Source organism: Ruditapes philippinarum, unplaced genomic scaffold (genome assembly GCF_026571515.1).
Source record: "Ruditapes philippinarum isolate M1 unplaced genomic scaffold, ASM2657151v2 ctg79_1_1_1_1, whole genome shotgun sequence".
Classification (NCBI taxonomy): Eukaryota; Metazoa; Mollusca; class Bivalvia; order Venerida; family Veneridae; genus Ruditapes; species Ruditapes philippinarum.
Window position 1 is genome coordinate 800 of NW_026864538.1, and position 17,118 is coordinate 17,917.

The window sequence follows — 17,118 nt, forward strand, 5'->3', positions numbered from 1 at the left end:
CAGAAATTCCCCAAACCTATCAATCACTCCTTGTATACTAGATGAGTATGAATGCTAATGGTCTAAAATTAAATGTTTGAAAAAAAATATTCGAGGTAACTATAGTAACATGTATTTCATGTAAATAGATGATGTAAATGAAATCTTTATTTCATGAAAACAAAGGATAAAATAGCATTTAATTTACACATATATAATTTTATCCTAATGGTAAAAATGGAATTGGACCTATTGGGAGCTAGGCTGCCTTACTGAAAAACAATTTTGATTGATGGCATACATGATGTATTATGTTGTGATGACCATAGAAATATTTTCAACTTTTAGAATAAAATATTCTGTAAACTGAGTTGCTTCATAAAAAGATAATATAATTTTTAAAAATGAAACCTGACTTAAGTAATTACCAGTATATTCAAGATGGTTAACTATATTACTGATTGCAAGAGGTGATCAATTGATAAAAGCAAAGATTAAATAAAATACAACATCAAGAAATAAGCTAAATTCATGAATGGCCTAGACAATAATGAATGTTTGATTATCACAAAATACTGGCCTGTCCAGTTAATATCTTAATGACATTTTTTGGTGAAGAACAAAACATTATTTACTACTTAAGTATTTGCTCTAGGCCATTCTTAAAGCATAAAAAGAAAACACATCATGTAACCAAACCTTATTGAAATCAATCTGTTGCTAAAACAAACCAAAACTGTCAATAGTAAAAGTTCAAACCATGCAGAATGAGGGCATTCTGGGAGAAAGATCCCTTGGTCATTTCTAGGACAAAAATCCCTTGGTCAAACTTGATGGTTAAATATAAGCCGAGAGAACTTAGCAAACCTACTCAAAACACAGCATTGCAAATTAAAAACAAAATTTCTAGACTGCTTATAAGTAAGGATAAATTAACAATATCTTAAACTTATCATAGATCTTACTAAGCTAAATGATGTACATGACTGATATATAATTCCATTCTTTATAACCATTGTATGAGTACTGAAAATTGTTATTTCAGCTGAAATGGTTTTTTTTATGGTGTTATAAAATCTATTTCTACTGTAACTAGGAACTTATCTGAAGAAATTTAAATGGAAATCTAGAGCCCTACTTATAAATAATAAATAAAAAAAGACTTTAAATATATACATATTTAGTCAGCTAGAAGGGTAAAACCACTGTTTACTGTACAAGTTATAAGACCTTTCATTATGTTGCACATTTAATCATGCATTTACCATATTTTACTAATTTCTTGGGATAATAATTATTTGCTTCAAAGTAAATAAATATATAAACTGAAAAAGGTAATAAAAAGGAAACATAGGTACTATTCTATAACTATGAGGATTCTAATTCTAACAACATTTGAGCCGCGTCATGACAAAACCAACATAGTGGGTTTGCGACTGCGCAGTCTGATCAGGATCCATGCTGTTCGCTAGCAGTTTCTTTACTTGTTATAGGTGCTGTCAGCGAACAGCATGGATCCTGATCAGACTGTGCGGATTATGTTGGTTTTGTCGTGACGCGGCTCATTTACACTATGTTGTTTTGTTATTAAACTACACTGTTATTTCTTTTTTCTTTTCTTTTTAATAAAAAATAAACTCTTAGTTCAGCACTTATTTGCTATTTCACTAATATCTGTTTGATTTGTAAGTTATCCTTGTGTTTTTTACTGATTTCTTTCCAATACTATGAGATGAATGCTTGAAATGAAGTAGGCTTCAAGCTAAATTTAGTAACATTACTCTAAATTTAAGTCATTTCATCTGCTGAATAACACTAAATGAATGTTGTTTCAAAATTTATATTGGTGATGGTTTGCTACCCGATTTTTAGATTTAAAAATGAAATTTAAAAATTTGACATAAAAATACAGTATATCAAACAATACAAATGATTATAAATAATCAACCTTTAAATATCTTATTAATTTTTTGTTATACCAATTGAATTCATGAAAACAAAGAGTGTAATTGTAAATTAAAACTTCATCCCTTATTAATTCATCAATTTCTAATATAGAAACTTTAAAATCAAGGTTTATTGCATATGTAACGGCTACGTAAATGAAACCTTGTAAAAAATTTCCCTCGCAATATCAAAAGAATTATAAAAAGACTAATAAATAATCAGCAAATAAAACATCAGAGAAATCTCTTTCTTATCTTTTAGTTCACAAAATTATTTCTTGAAACATCTTTTTTATCAGTTTGCAGATGCTATTTTGTTGAAGTTTTTATAATTTTGAAATTAAAGATATTGCGGTAGCGTTAAAACACAACATGCACGGCCATGCAGCCTAGTTGCAAACTTCTCAACAATGTCAAGCTCGTCTTTAGCTGGAGTATAAGACTGAACCAAATCAGAAAAATAGTGCTCTCCATTAATACCCCCAACAATGAAGATCTTGTCATCTAAAACACAAGCTCCCGCCTCACGTATGTTTAAGGTTTTCTGACACAGAGTCCACTGATCCTTGTCCGTCATGTAGTATTCTATTGCAATAACTGGGACGGGAAAACCATAACTGTCTTCAATATTGCCACACATTGTGTAGATCCTACTGTTTATTGTGACCATGTTGTGATTTAATCTCGCATGTGTCATGGGTGTTCTTCTCTCCCAGATATCAGTAACTGGGTCATACCTCTCTAGGTCGTTACAACAGCCGTCAAATTTCTGACCGCCAGACACATACAATTTTCCATTGCACACTGCTCCTGCATGACCATAAACTGAATGATTCATTGATGATTTCACTTCCCATTCATTAGTTGCTATATCGAACACTTCAATGGTACACATAACCAAGTTTTCATCTTGCCCTGCCACTGCGTACAATTTTCCATCATGAGCTAGCAGTACAAAGTCTTTCCTTGCTTCATTCATTGACGTCAGCTCATACCAAGTGTCAAATCTGGGATCATATCTGAAACATCGCGCAGTTGCAATTTCATTATTTTCATTAAAGTCATATTTTCCTCCACAAGCATACATGAAATTGTCAACTACCACTACAGCTGGATGATTCAACTGTATGGTGGCATCACGAAGAAATCCGTGTTGCTTATTTGCAAAGTTATAGTACTCGAGATTCTCTTTGTGACACATCACTAAACATTTAACATCTGCTCGAACCTGTGTCCGCCGAGTCTGAAGCAATGGCTGTTTGCTGACCACTATATGATAGTCCTTCGCTTCAGTCAGTAAGTCGTGACATTCTTTATTGTCCCTCATGAGAGGAACGGTACTTACTTTCTCAACCAATTCCTCTCCTGAAAGCAGCGGCAGACGGACATTTTTCATCAGTTCTGCCACATACTGCTCCCGCTCTTTTTTCATCTTCATCCATCTAAGAACTAGTTCAAACAAATGAAACTCTGATGCAACTTGAAGTCCATTCTCTGCTAGCAGTAACGAAAGTTGTTTATGTGTCAACTTATGATACTGTCCCGATTTTGCAACAAGTTCAAAATTTTCTAACATGAAATCTTGTGAAACTCGATGCGTTGATGTTAATGAATATAGTTCTGACAGGTTCAGGATGTCAACACAGTTTTCTATTGTTATAGAGGATTCTATATATCTGCTACAGAGTTCAACAGCATCGGTCACTTGTAAATGAGTAGCTGCTGAGAGGACCTCTTCAACATTGTCAACTGTTAGACCCATTATACCTATACAAAAATAAGCAGTAATTAAATCAAATGATTATAGGAAAGGATCTCTCTTACAGAAAACAAAATAGATGTAATTATCATTTTGTTAGCTGCCTAATTAGGGATTCCGTAAAAATCTTAGCTTCTCTAGCAATGACATACACAGTTAATTTTTAAGAAATGAAAATCTCCAAATTACAATCCAAAAACAGTAGAACAATAAAATAACTGTAAGAACTTATACAGATTCTCATATAAAGTACTGCTGATGACTGCAGTGTTGCTATGATATACTCTTTACCAATCCAGAATGTTACATAAAACATATAGAATTACCCATGCTGTGTTAGATTAATGCTAAAAATAAGTCATCATTATTAAAGTTTAGATGTTTGAACAAACTCAATGGATTTACGCTGAATCTGCTGTAATCTGAACAGATTAGCCTTTGCAAATCAATAGAGAAGCATGCCAGTTTGCACATCTGTTCAGTCTGACCATGCTCAATACTGTTGACCGCTCAGGTTATGTATTTTGATACTGAAATCCCTAAAACTTTGAATTGACTGTTTCAATAACTTGGCAAATCTATTATATAAATTCAGCAGGTAAATTTTTGTTTAATAACAAAAGTTTATGAAATTAAACATATTGTATTTCTTTAAAGATTCCTGCCAAAGATAAGTAAAACTTTATATCATCAGCTTAGTGCAGTAACAGGTTAACTCCTATTAAATTATAAAAAGAGTTCACCCGTTAATGCATTAAGGTGACAAAATGCACTTTAATCTCCGGCGAAAAAAGTACTGTTACATGTATTTATAAGAGAACAGACTTAATACAGCATGAATGTTAAATATTTCAGAAAGAAGAAAACATAAAAGAAACTAGGATACATAAAAGATAAATTGCTACCTGTATATGCGAAATCAACGACGACCTTGAGTCCATTAGCTGACACACCCTTCAGGTCCACCTTACCCTCCCTGCTCTCCCTCATCTCACCAGTGAGCATGACCTTGAAATAGTCACTGCATGATGCCATGACAACACGGTGAACTTTAAACTCTTGACCTTCAGCAACCAACACATAGTCACAGAACGTCTCCTGTTTGTGAAACTCCTGCAAACCTGTAACATTCAAACTTAAAACTTAATATGACACATATATGTCCTGGGGAGACAACATTACTTATGGTATTCCTAGATATATCTTTTATATCACTCATAAATGTGTTTTTGACAATTTGTTTCTGAAGATTTTGAAGTGGATTTCTTCTATTATTCATGCTTAAGTTCTAACTTTATACACAACAGAGAAAGAGTGGCGACATGGTTGAGTGGTTAACACGTCGGGCTAGTTATCTAATGATCGCCAGCCGCATGGGTTCAAACCCCGTCAGGGGCAAGTCGTTGTTTCCTTCAGCAAGAAACTTTACACTCATTGCTCAGTACTGGTTGGTTCCAGGAACGGATTCGAAAGTGTGTCTATAAGCTTATAGCTTCCTACACAATCAAACTTAAATAAATTCTGTATAAACCAACAGAGAAAGATGACATAATTGTTTTCCACCTTTCAATGTTGAGATACATATAATGATGCTGTCTTAATAACTAATTCTATCAAATGACAATATTTTCATACATGAAACCAGTACAGGTTAGCTGAAAAATAATTCAACATAATCATACATTATCAGGCCTCGACATTAGCGGTGGTCCGTTGGTCCGAGACCACTTGATTTTGGCAAGGACCACCTAATTTTAAAACCCACTGGTCCGTTGGACCACTTGAAATTTCTGGTTGATGCAAGGCTCATTTGGGAGAATGGCGATTTGGTCAAAAACATGTTATATAATTTTGTTTAAAATCATGTGTCCGATGTAGATTTATATGGTTCATTAATCTCTGATTAGTTAAAGAAGTTCTTAAGTCATCGAAAACTTTCATTTTAAGTCGCTAAATTTTGTTTATGCAAGTTAAAAGAGTTAAGAATTTGTGATATTAATTTAGGTACAAAATTCATTCAAATGGTGCTTGTAATTTTGCATCATCCGATAACCACAGCGGAACCATTAACACTTATCTTATGTTACATGTTAATCAACCGTGAGTATCTGATGGTGGTAATTATATGATATCGGATGAACTTAAATTTCAGATACTTGAATAACGGCAGCAAACGAAAGAAACTGGAAAAAATACATCTAGTAATTCTATGCCATTTATCTTTATTTTAACTGTATACAACGATAAAAGATCTGTTTCTTCTAGAGTTAAAATTATTTTAAAAGGTTATTTAAAAATACCCAATGTCAAAAATGGATATCAACCAACAAGCAACAGGGAGATAAAATTCTGCATTATAAATCTGTGAGAAAAATAAGATAAACTATAGTTATATATAACGTTGTTATTATTTTAATAATTTAGATATTTCCTTTTTTAAAGACAAGAATAAGATAATTTATTAGTTTCATTACAAATATTAATCTATAAAAGATCGATACTATGTTATTATCATGATTATATATAAGACGTACCATCCGACGATGACCACGTATCAGCAATGAATATTTGAATAACAGTTAGAAAATAACAGACAGAAATGGCTTCTCTATATTATTTCACTATTCCCTAACTTGAGTTGAGGGAGAAATCACTTCACATAAATAATAGCTCTGTTGTGTATTTTTGAATGAGATAAAAACAAACAAACAAATAACTCTACGATCAAATACCTACTGACTTATTAGATCTAAAAATATCTGTTTTCGTTAAAGGTTAATAATGCATCTTTGTCATAAAGTTTAAACACTTTTTTTCTACACTTGCAGTAAAATGATATAATAATGATAACTGACCACCTGACTTCTGCAAGGACCACCTAACTTTCAAATCTAGTGGTCCGGCTTACCACCTGCTAAAAAAGTTAGTGTCGAGGTCTGCATTATAGTTTTATACATATAACAGACAATTATGTGAAGTTGGAAATTAACCAAGTTTTTAGTCAAAATAATTTTTTATTAGACAAAATATAAATAATTAATTAATAGATTTTTGGTTCATGCATGCTTTGAAAGCTTATCTTGGTCTATTCACGCATACACTAAAATTCATTTGATTCATAATTCATAACTTGCTCCCTGCCAGTTGATATGTTTTACTTAATTTGGTTAATTAATGAAATACAATGCCAAACTTGTATTATTTAACAATTTTTTCTTTCAAGCATGCATGTAGTTTTTTTTTAATGAAAACAAGATACTAGAATTGATGTCAAATTTCAACTGCACATAATAATTGTCCATTATATTGTGATTGCTTCCATTACAATAAAAATGTTAAACCTGCATAAGCGAGTATTAGAAAAGTATCCTTAGAACTTACATGTAGGTGTTCCAGATTTGATCCTAGCTGTCCTTGATTAATGTTTATTTAGTGTATATTGTGTATTAAAGTTAAATTATAATTTATCTTTACAACAGGCCTGAAAAGTAGACATTTTAACATTAGGAACCAAATTGTTGATCAGAATGTACAGTATAGTAAAAAGGAATGAAACTGACTCAATTCAGGTGATCAGCAGATGGCCAACAAACCTTGACTGACCTCTTTATATATATGTACATAATAAAATAACATGCTCTGAATCTTAATAAATTTATAGAAAGCTAAAAAAGATTAATACATAAAATGTATGTTAAACTTAAACATCAAACTGGTCATGTGGTGATATCATACCTCTAAGAAGTTTGAAAGAATGGTTCTTTGCAATCAGAGCTGTTGCAGCATTGGTTCCAGAATGAGGAACTTCCCTCGATGACTGACGTTTCCTTGGTGACAGAGGCATTTTCTATTGTCCCATTATATCTCTAATAGCATTCTTGGGTACTTTAAATAGACAATGTATAAATTATCAACAACTTTTGACTTTGCGGCACAACGTATTAAAATATTCATTTAAAATAGATACATATATATTACTTAAATACAAAACTTCAGTGACTTTGAACTTTTTACAAACATAAAAAAGGTTTGCAGTGATAAACAACATGCCATAGTAACTTTATATTGTATTTTATTTAATGATCAATTTAAATATAAAAAAAATGCACTAGTTAAACAGCTTATATGGGCGTCAAAACTAATGACTCTAGGATATATTTAAAATATATTTCATACATTTAAATTTTATTTCATGGTGTATATCAAACTAATGAACATTGACGACAAAAAAGGTTTAAATGTGAACACTTCATAGTGATCTTTAGCTTTCATTACATATACATTTTTGTATTTCACTACTTGAACCTCACTTTCTCAGTCAGTGACATTGTCATATCAAAAGTGTTAGAAAATAGATCTACTTAAGTTACAAACAAAACAAAAATGTTTTTTCCTGTAAAGCAATTAGAATTTACTAATCACAAAGTACACATAATTATATCTATACCTAATCATATCCGATCGATTACAATATATCAATTATTTGATCTCTTTGGCCTTGACCATTTTTGTCATGTTTACATCTTGGAATGAGAAGATATCACTTTTTATTGTAGGTAGCGCAAAACAATGCTATGTTGAATATGATATTTATTTACAATAAAAATATAATGTAGAATGTAATAAGAATAGAAGATTTGTATCGAAATAAAATCAAAATAAGATAAACTATTTTTTGCGTTCATTCATGTAAAAATAAATTAAATCATTCTATGCACACAACCTTTGCTACTTATGCAGGCAAATGGACTAGCCCATTCCAATTCAGGGGACGTCACTCTTAGAACAAAATAAATTCCAGGAAGTAAGATTTATCGGTAAGCTAATTTCTGTAGAGATTGGTATGAAGTTTACAGCAATATATATTCATATTCTTATAAATTTTCATATAATCACAAATTTCTTACCTAAGTCGTTTTGTCCTGGTGCTAAATTTTTGTAAACGTCTAAATTTTCTATAAGTGCACTAGTTTTCGGATAGTGTTTATTTAACAATTTGTTCAAATTATGAGAAAATTCATGAAATATAACAGTAAATAATTAATACCATTTTGTATGGTTACATAATTTTTCATTATTTGTCTAATGCAGATGCTTAAAGACACATTATGCCTCAGAAATGAATGAGTATTTACTTCTTTAGAGAGGAAAACATGAGTTTTATAACATTTAATTAAACTGTTAATGGATTTAGAGCATGTTACATTTTTGTTACTTGAAGAAAATATCACTAAATGTAAAAAAAAACATGTCATTTAAGGCACAATATGTAAATAAAAGTACTATTTTGACTTCCAAACAAAAAAACTTAATCACTTTAAATGTATAGTCAAAAGATATTGACATGCCAAAGCTTGAGTGTGAGATATTTTCGTGCTGGGTCAGAATCTGGCTTTTAGGGGCGAGATATTGCCCAGACACGAAAATAGCACAATATCTTGTCGCGCAGTACAATTAGTTGGACTATGTAAATGTACTAATTGCCAAAAAGCAACAGAAGGAAATAGTGCAAGTGACTGCTCAATTAGTAACTTATATGTTGGAAAATATAAAAGAATACCAAAATAAAAAGATTTTGAGAAATAAAAATGAAAGCATTTCTGAGGCATAATATGTAGTGATTTTTTTTCAGACATGGCAACTAGTGGAATGGCCAGTCGGCCTATGTCAAAAGTAGAGTTACGAATTTCATGCAGAAAACTGTTGAACAAAGATATAACCTCTAAATCTGACCCGTGTGCTGTATTGTTTGTTAATCAAGGCTCACAGTGGATTGAGGTAACATGATGGCATAATATTTTTAAAAGTGACATTATCTTCTAGTTAAAATGAGCGTAATTGTTTTTAGATTATTTGACTCTTACTAATATTTTTTTATTGATTAATTTGAAAATTATGGAACTTGATTTATCCTGCACCTTTGCTTGGATTTATTTATTATTAATTTATAGTAACTGTGACAGTCAAATGTCATTTTCTTATATTGATGGGAAATGTCACTTGAAATTTCTTTTGTGCTTTGAGGTAACATGATGGCATAATATTTTTGAGTACATGTAATATTAATACCGTCTAAAGAAGAGTTACCATTCATTTTTGCACTTTATTTTTCTTTAGTTTAGGTTTTGTACTGAAAGTTTTTTCTTAAGAGAGTTTTGCTTGGTAGTACTATTCTAACATTTAATTAATCTAATGTTTCTAAACCTCAATTTACCATAACTAATTGTGTTATGATCCAGCCAGTGTCATTTAATAATCAGTTCTGTTATATTGTTGCAGGATTAAGATTTTTGAAAATTTATTTGATCAGTGTACAGGGTTAACTTGTGTTGCCCAGTTGCTCATTGTACATATTTGTATATTTTTGTTAGAACTGCAATTTTGGTAAAGAAAACATATATTTCAGCATGGTAGAACAGAAAATGTACAGAACAATCTTGATCCTGACTTTTCCAAAGCTTTTTCTATAGACTATATGTTTGAAGAAGTTCAAAAGGTCAAGGTTGCAGTTTATGACCTTGACAATGACACACCACAACTAGGTGATGATGATTTTTTGGGCCAAGTTGAATGTACTCTGGGACAGGTAATATATTTTCAGGTTTATAAGCTCTGGACATCTATTGTATGGAAATGCCAAATTTTTAAACTAAACAGTGAGGTTTTCCACAGTATGATATTGACACATTCACATATGTCCTTGACATATACACATATATCCTTGCCACATACACATATGTCCTTGACATATACACATATGTCCTTGACACATACACATATGTCCTTGACACATACACATATGTCCTTGACATATACACATATGTCCTTGATATATACACATATGTCCTTGACATATACACATATATCCTTGCCACATACACATATATCCTTGACACATACACATATGTCCTTGACATATACATCCTGCAAGATATATCACTAAATGATTTAAGATAAGGAAATTGACTTTTACGATTAATGGATTCTTGAATCATTAGATTGAGATTATAGAACTGTCTCTATAAAAGGTTTTGCAAGTTATCAGGTCATAACATGATTGTTCTTTTGTGAACTGCAACTTTAGTGCTGAGAAAATTTGCAAGACTATAAACTGCTTTGTGCTTACTTTTCTTAACCCATTACTTCATGAGCATTTTGTGAAAAATGGCTGTTTTCATTGAAAAGCCTCCTGTTACAAGTTCAAATTGCTATGGAACTATCAAAAAGGCTTCAATACTGTTCAAACTTGGCCTTGACCATAGCCTTTGTAATGTCATTCTCAATCTTAAATTTCCTGTTACCATGGCAAAGAGGGGGGCATCTCAAAATTGCCCAAAATCACTATTTGCATTGATCTTTCCATCAAAACTGATTTCAAAGTGCTGCAACTTCTCAATGGATTGAGATAGCGTCAAAGGCTTTGCAGCGTTGGTTTCACATTACCTTAAGGTCAACCTGAGGCCATTTTTAGCCTCTCACAAGTCCAAAATTTTCTTGGAGATGAGGGGGTCTGCTGACCCCTTTCAAACCCCTAAACAAAAGATGGCACATCCCCCCTCTTGCACCCCCTTGATGTATCTATTTTATAGGGGACAAGTGTTTGGGGTCTAAATAAGGCATTTTTTCACTATTTGAGGCCTCAAAAAGGGGGGGGGGGTAAAAAGACATCTATATGAAATAATGGATATTAAACTTATGATTAAGAAAAGCTATATTGATGATGTATGTTTAATGATATCTTATGTAATCATTTAAATGCAAATGCTATAAGTTTTTTTTTATACATATAACCTTTTCAATAGTCTCTTAGGTAAATTATATTACAAAATAAATGATAACTTACTGGTTAATCAAGTGACATTTTACATACAATATATATTCATAATTACATTGAACAGAAATCTTTTTGTTACAGATAGTGGCTGCCAGCCCTTTTCAAAAGCAGTTGGTTCTTAAAAATGGAAAACCTGCAGGGGAAGGCAAAATTATTGTAAGTACTGAATTTTTCAATGATTGTTTTTTTTTGTGTGATACACAATAACTTAATAATTTGTATGACATCCTTAAATTCACTGCATCATACTACTAGCAATTTATGACATCATCAAAATTATGTCTTAAATACACTGTAACTTGTAACTGTAACTTGTTCTGATACTTTATAGTATCATCAAAATTTTGTGTAAGATATATGTTATCAAGTGACTGTTATTTTCAACAGAATCATGATTCTGTGCATATACATTGTAGTTCCAACATCTTCTTATTTTACTTTAAGGACTAGGCTATAATTTTGATGAGCTGTATGGACAGCATTTATTGATATATATAATTGTGATTTTAATGTTTGTAGAAATTTTTGAGTGTTACAATGTACAAAATTAACATATCAGAAAGAGTTGATATTGATTGATTAATGCTATTGTAGTCTATACCTATTTCATTGCTTCTAATACATATGTAATGATATAGCGAATAAACAAATAAGTATACAGCAAAAGTAAAATGACTTGGTAAACAAGTTCTTCAATAACATTGTAGATTAAAACCTTTTCTAGATACTATTATAAATTTTCAGATCCGATCAGAAGAAGTAAAAGAAGGTGGGGAAATTGCTATTTGTACATTTAAAGCTAGAAAGCTGGATAATAAGGTGTGTACCAGAAATATTTTTCTTCTTTTACCCTGGGCCTGCTGGGGGTGACTGAGTTTACCCATGTGTGACCATTGCAGACCAAATCCATGCATATTTATAAGGCATGTCAGAAAATGTTACCTAGTTCAATATGGAGCCTAGCATTGATACAGTGACTAAAATAATAAGCCTGTACATCTTGATCATGATACATTCTTTCAAATTTATATCCATCTTTTATGTTTGTTAAAAATTGATACAGATACTTTCACTGAAATTTAAAAAAAATATTTTAAGTAATAATTTTATTGTGAAATACAATACCTTGGAAATATTTTTAGGATTTTCTTGGCAAATCTGACCCATATTTGGAGATATTACGAGGAAATCCTGATGGTAGCTGGCAAGTGGTTCACAGAACAGAGGTAAATTTTTACATCATTATGTTGTAAAATCCTAGACTATATAACTAAATGCATTTTTATTTATTATTGGAGACACTTTTTTATTTTATTACTTTGCATTTGTCTGTCAGTAGATCCGTTTGTCCGTAGACCAAATGGTTTCAGATCAATAATTAAAAAATGCTTAGGCCTAGGAACTTTAAACTTGGTATGGACACTGGGGATTGTCAATGACCAGAAGATGACCCCTATTGTTTTGGGGGTCTTTAGGTCAAAGGTCAGGGTCACATTGACATTAAACATCAAAATGGTTACAATTAATAACTGAAACTGCATAGGTGCATTGGTCTTGGCCGCTGTTGATTTTGGGGTCAGGGGGTCAAAGGTTATGGTCACATTAACCTAATATGTCAAAATAGTTTCCTATCAATATCTCGACAACCCATAGACACTTGACCTTCAAACTTCACAAATTCACTGCCTTTGGTCAGAAGATGATGTCAATGGATTTTTGGGGTCAAGGCATCAGAGGTCAAGATCACATTGACCTTATAGGTAAAAAACGATTTCCAACCAATAACTCAACAGTTCAAGTTGCCTTGGTTTATATTTCTTATTAAACTAAAAATGCTTATGGTATACACATTTCAAGGTCAAATGTACTGTAACAAATTGCTGTCATTAAAGAGGCCTACCTGATTCATTAAATTTATGCATATATTATTTGGTAAGATTTGTGATAACTTTGTCATAAAATTGCTGCACACAATCTTTACAGTCGCAATGACCTAGTGACTAGTCATGACCAGTAGGTAACCCCTATTGATTTTTTGGTCACTAAGTCAAAAGTCAGTCACAATAATCTGGTCTCGTGACTAATTGGGCATACATGTTTTACAAACATTTCTTGTTATGATATATTTGAAAGGAAAAATGAAAGTGCCAAGATTTTTTGGACAGGTTATATGGTGTTGTATGAATAGTTATATTAAATTTATTATATAACCAATATTGCTAGGCAAAGGTTACTTAACAATGTTCCTTTTACACACTGCAATGTAACCTTTCAAATGCCTTTTAAACTATTCTAAATTTCTGCAAAGTGCTTACTTTGATATAAATAAATTTTAGGCATTGACAATTTAGCTGTAAATATGAGATGAATTGTGTAATAGGTTTGCTGAGAAACAAAAATAAAGTTTTTTTCTATTTAGATGTGATAATATTTGTTTAACTCTCAAGATGCCTTTATAACTTTACAGGTGGTGAAGAATAATTTAAATCCTCACTGGAGACAGTTTACTATACCAGTCCATACACTGTGTGGTGGTGATAAAACAAAACCAGTCAAGGTAATTAGAATATGTTACATGTTGATACATGTATGTTCTTTTGTATGTTATACCATCAGTGTATTACTGAAGGCTAGGAATTTCCCGATTTTTTTTCAAAAATGGCCATGTTGTAGTATTTTCTGTATATTAATTTAATTTTTACAGAATTTATTTTAGTTTTTGATTGTGTAGAAAGCTATAAGGTTATAGACATACACTCGGATCAGTTCCTGGAACCAACCAGTACTAAGCATTAATAATGATTGAAAGTTTCTTGCTCAAAGAAACAATGGTTGGCCCAAGATGGGGTATGAACCCACATGGCCAACAATCCTTGGTTTACTTTTCCACTCAGCCATGCCACCACTTCATTGATGATGTCTGTCTGTCTGTCTGATATACTATGGGGTTTCCTGCTTAAATCAGTCAGTCTATATACATATATTGTAGGATGTTACTACATAAAAGTTAAACTGTTTAGTGTGCATTTTTCTTAAGAATAGCATTCCCTCCTTTGAAAGAATGAATTGATCCATCTTAAAACTCTCGTAAAAATATCTTAAATGGACTTGACCATCTTTTAATCTGGACAAAACCATTCATCATTTTAGGGAGAATTTTATTATAAGTTCCGACAGAATAAGAACAGTGCAGCACATAATCAAACTGCACAGAAGTGCTGGTAGATTCTGAAATGGTAGAATCTTTTAGCAGACTGAGAGTTAATACATGTTAATAGTATAGTATAATAGTCTCCCTCTTTCTACACTAAAACTTGAATTAGAGAATTTCACAAAAAGTGCAAGGTCACCTGGCCTAGAAAATAAGCACTGAATTGTTTTGTTTTTTGTTTTTTTTTTCTTTTCAAAAAGTCATAACTTAGCAATCTAATTGTATACATGGTGTCATTGTTTTGCCCTTTACTTATTTTCTAATAAGGAGAAAAAAGATACATGTATGTCTGATTATCATAGTTGACAGAAAAAATAACTTGTAACAGCCAGTCTGGGAATTAATGGGGGACAACTGCAATGAGCCTAAAATAGTCTAATTCCAGTCTAATTAGTACTATTTTAGGCTCATTGCAGTTGTCCCCCATTAATTCCCAGATTGGCTGTTAAAATTACTGTAATTATCTTTCTTGTCTTTTATCATTGTGTTACTTTAAAAAATACACTAATTAGAGAAAAATTTGTATTGTTAATATGCCTGTTAAGTAAAGTGTTTTGATACTAACTAATTGAAGTGAACAGTGAGTGTTGTTAAAAATGAAATACATGTACCCTTGCAAAGTTTCGTTTGTATGTATACATTTGATATTCTGTTACTTTGTAGTTTGATGTATATGATTGGGACAGTGATGGGTCACATGATCTGATTGGAGGGTTCACAGTTTCTGTTAAAGATTTAGAAGCTTCAAATGGAAAAGAGGTAAGTCCAGTCTAGAGTTAAGTTTTGTCATGTCACCTTTAGCTTGTTCATGGTCTTACAATTTTTAGCTCACCTGAGCACAAAGTGTACAGAGGCAAGCTTCTGTGATAGCATGAAGTTGGTCATTTGTTGTGGGCCTTTCTTCTTTATCCACTGTTTCTTTAAATTAAACTCATCCCTAACCACAAGGTAGATTTTGACCATGCTTCACTTTATCCTAAAGTGACCCAGTAGAATAATTATGTAAATGATTCCAGTTTTAAGCACAATTGGGTCACAGGAGATAAAATATACTTAAAAGTATAAAATATATAAATATGGGCTGACTTAGTTTACATTGGCTTTCATAGGAAAAACACATTTAATATTTCTTGTGGTCTAGACTAGATATATTGTAGCTCAAATAGTTATAGATAGATGTATAAAGAATCAGGCTTTGTTATAGGCAGATCATTAATGATTTAAAAAATGCATGAGGAGAATAAATATAGAAACCATTAATTATTTAAATGTTCAAGCTATTGACTTTCGAATATCTATAGTTAAGAAGTTAACTTCAAAGCTTTGATGCTGAGAAATGCAAAGAAATGAGGCATCCAATCCAAATATTAAAAGATTATTAGTGAAAAATATGTGCAATAGTGTTACTGAATTTCAATGTTTATGTATAGGTTAAAGTTTCTTACCAATTTAATTTTCTAAATACATACTAATAAATTTTAACCGGCTTAGTGTTTTAAATTATTTTTATTAACAGACGCTTTACTAGACTGATTAACAGTTTGCTGATTTACCAAAGTAAATGTGTTAGGATTCATTTGAAATACTGCAATCCTATTGGACAAAAATTAATTTCAAACACTAATTACACATTATCACTCTATAATAATAAATGAACTGCATGTATTTTACAGTGATAATCAGAAAAATATCTATGATCAAGATTTTAGTTTTCTGGTATTAAGTGTACTCTTGAAGTACTAAATAAAAGAATTGATTTTATACAATATTTACCACTGAGTTGCCATAACATGCTGATATCACTGATATATATGGAGTGATTAATTATAAAGTTCAAATAATATATTATTATGACATTTGAAACTTTACATGTGAATAGTTCAAAGCATTATCAGTCATAGAACTGTTGACAATGAAATCTGTTTGTTTATCAAGTATTGGAAAAACCATTCAATTTGTTATCAATTTATCATGGTGTCATGACCATACTGTTGACCACTGAGTATAGCTTGTACATATTGGGCTGATAGATTATACCTTACTTTGTTGACCAGTAAGTATAGCTGGTGCATATTGATATGTCTTGGGCTGATTGATTATGCCATACTTTCTTGACCAGTGAGTATAGCTGATGCATGTTGATATGTCTTGTTTAGAGTGACTGCTCCGACCAAACTTTGTTGACCAGTGAGTGCAGCTAGTGTGCATGGATATGTCTTGCCCATACTTTGTATAGCTAGTGCATATTGATTTGTCTTGCCCTGACTGCTCAGACTATACTATTTTACTAGTCATTGTAGCTTGTGCCCATCGATGTGCCTTCTTAGATAGATGCCCACTCTTGAGTTGAAGTGTGTTAAAGTATGTTGACTGAGTACACCCACTTGTT

The 17,118-nt window shown here is 31.6% G+C and overlaps 2 protein-coding genes across 2 annotated transcripts in view; one reads left to right on the top strand and one right to left on the bottom strand.

The window, feature by feature from the left end:
• Positions 1–2,007: 2,007 nt before the first annotated feature.
• Positions 2,008–8,259, bottom strand: LOC132725998 (kelch-like protein 13). The gene is made up of 4 exons (XM_060711228.1): positions 8,132–8,259; positions 7,420–7,569; positions 4,590–4,805; positions 2,008–3,692 (listed from the first exon to the last, which is right to left on the bottom strand). Exons 2-4 carry the CDS (start codon positions 7,526–7,528, stop codon positions 2,266–2,268), a joined length of 1,752 nt encoding a protein of 583 aa, XP_060567211.1. The 5' UTR covers positions 7,529–7,569; positions 8,132–8,259; the 3' UTR covers positions 2,008–2,265.
• A 105-nt stretch (positions 8,260–8,364) lies between these two features.
• LOC132725999 (copine-3-like) overlaps positions 8,365–17,118 on the top strand; it is a 35,376-nt gene continuing 26,622 nt past the window's right edge. Inside the window, exons 1-8 of the mRNA XM_060711229.1 lie at positions 8,365–8,501; positions 9,317–9,462; positions 10,091–10,270; positions 11,600–11,674; positions 12,263–12,337; positions 12,661–12,744; positions 13,986–14,075; positions 15,393–15,488. Of these exons, the coding sequence (XP_060567212.1) occupies positions 9,319–9,462; positions 10,091–10,270; positions 11,600–11,674; positions 12,263–12,337; positions 12,661–12,744; positions 13,986–14,075; positions 15,393–15,488 (744 nt within the window). The 5' untranslated portion in view covers positions 8,365–8,501; positions 9,317–9,318. The remainder of the gene's footprint in view (positions 8,502–9,316; positions 9,463–10,090; positions 10,271–11,599; positions 11,675–12,262; positions 12,338–12,660; positions 12,745–13,985; positions 14,076–15,392; positions 15,489–17,118) is intronic.

Coding starts and splice junctions, on each gene's coding strand:
- LOC132725998 (XM_060711228.1), bottom strand. CDS start 7,528: ATGCCTCTGTCACCAAGGAAACGTCAGTCATCGAGGGAAGTTCCTCAT. Junction 4,806..7,419: donor TTCTTTCAAACTTCTTAGAG/GTATGATATCAC, acceptor TGAATGTTACAG/GTTTGCAGGAGTTTCACAAA. Junction 3,693..4,589: donor CGTTGATTTCGCATATACAG/GTAGCAATTTAT, acceptor ATTTTTGTATAG/GTATAATGGGTCTAACAGTT.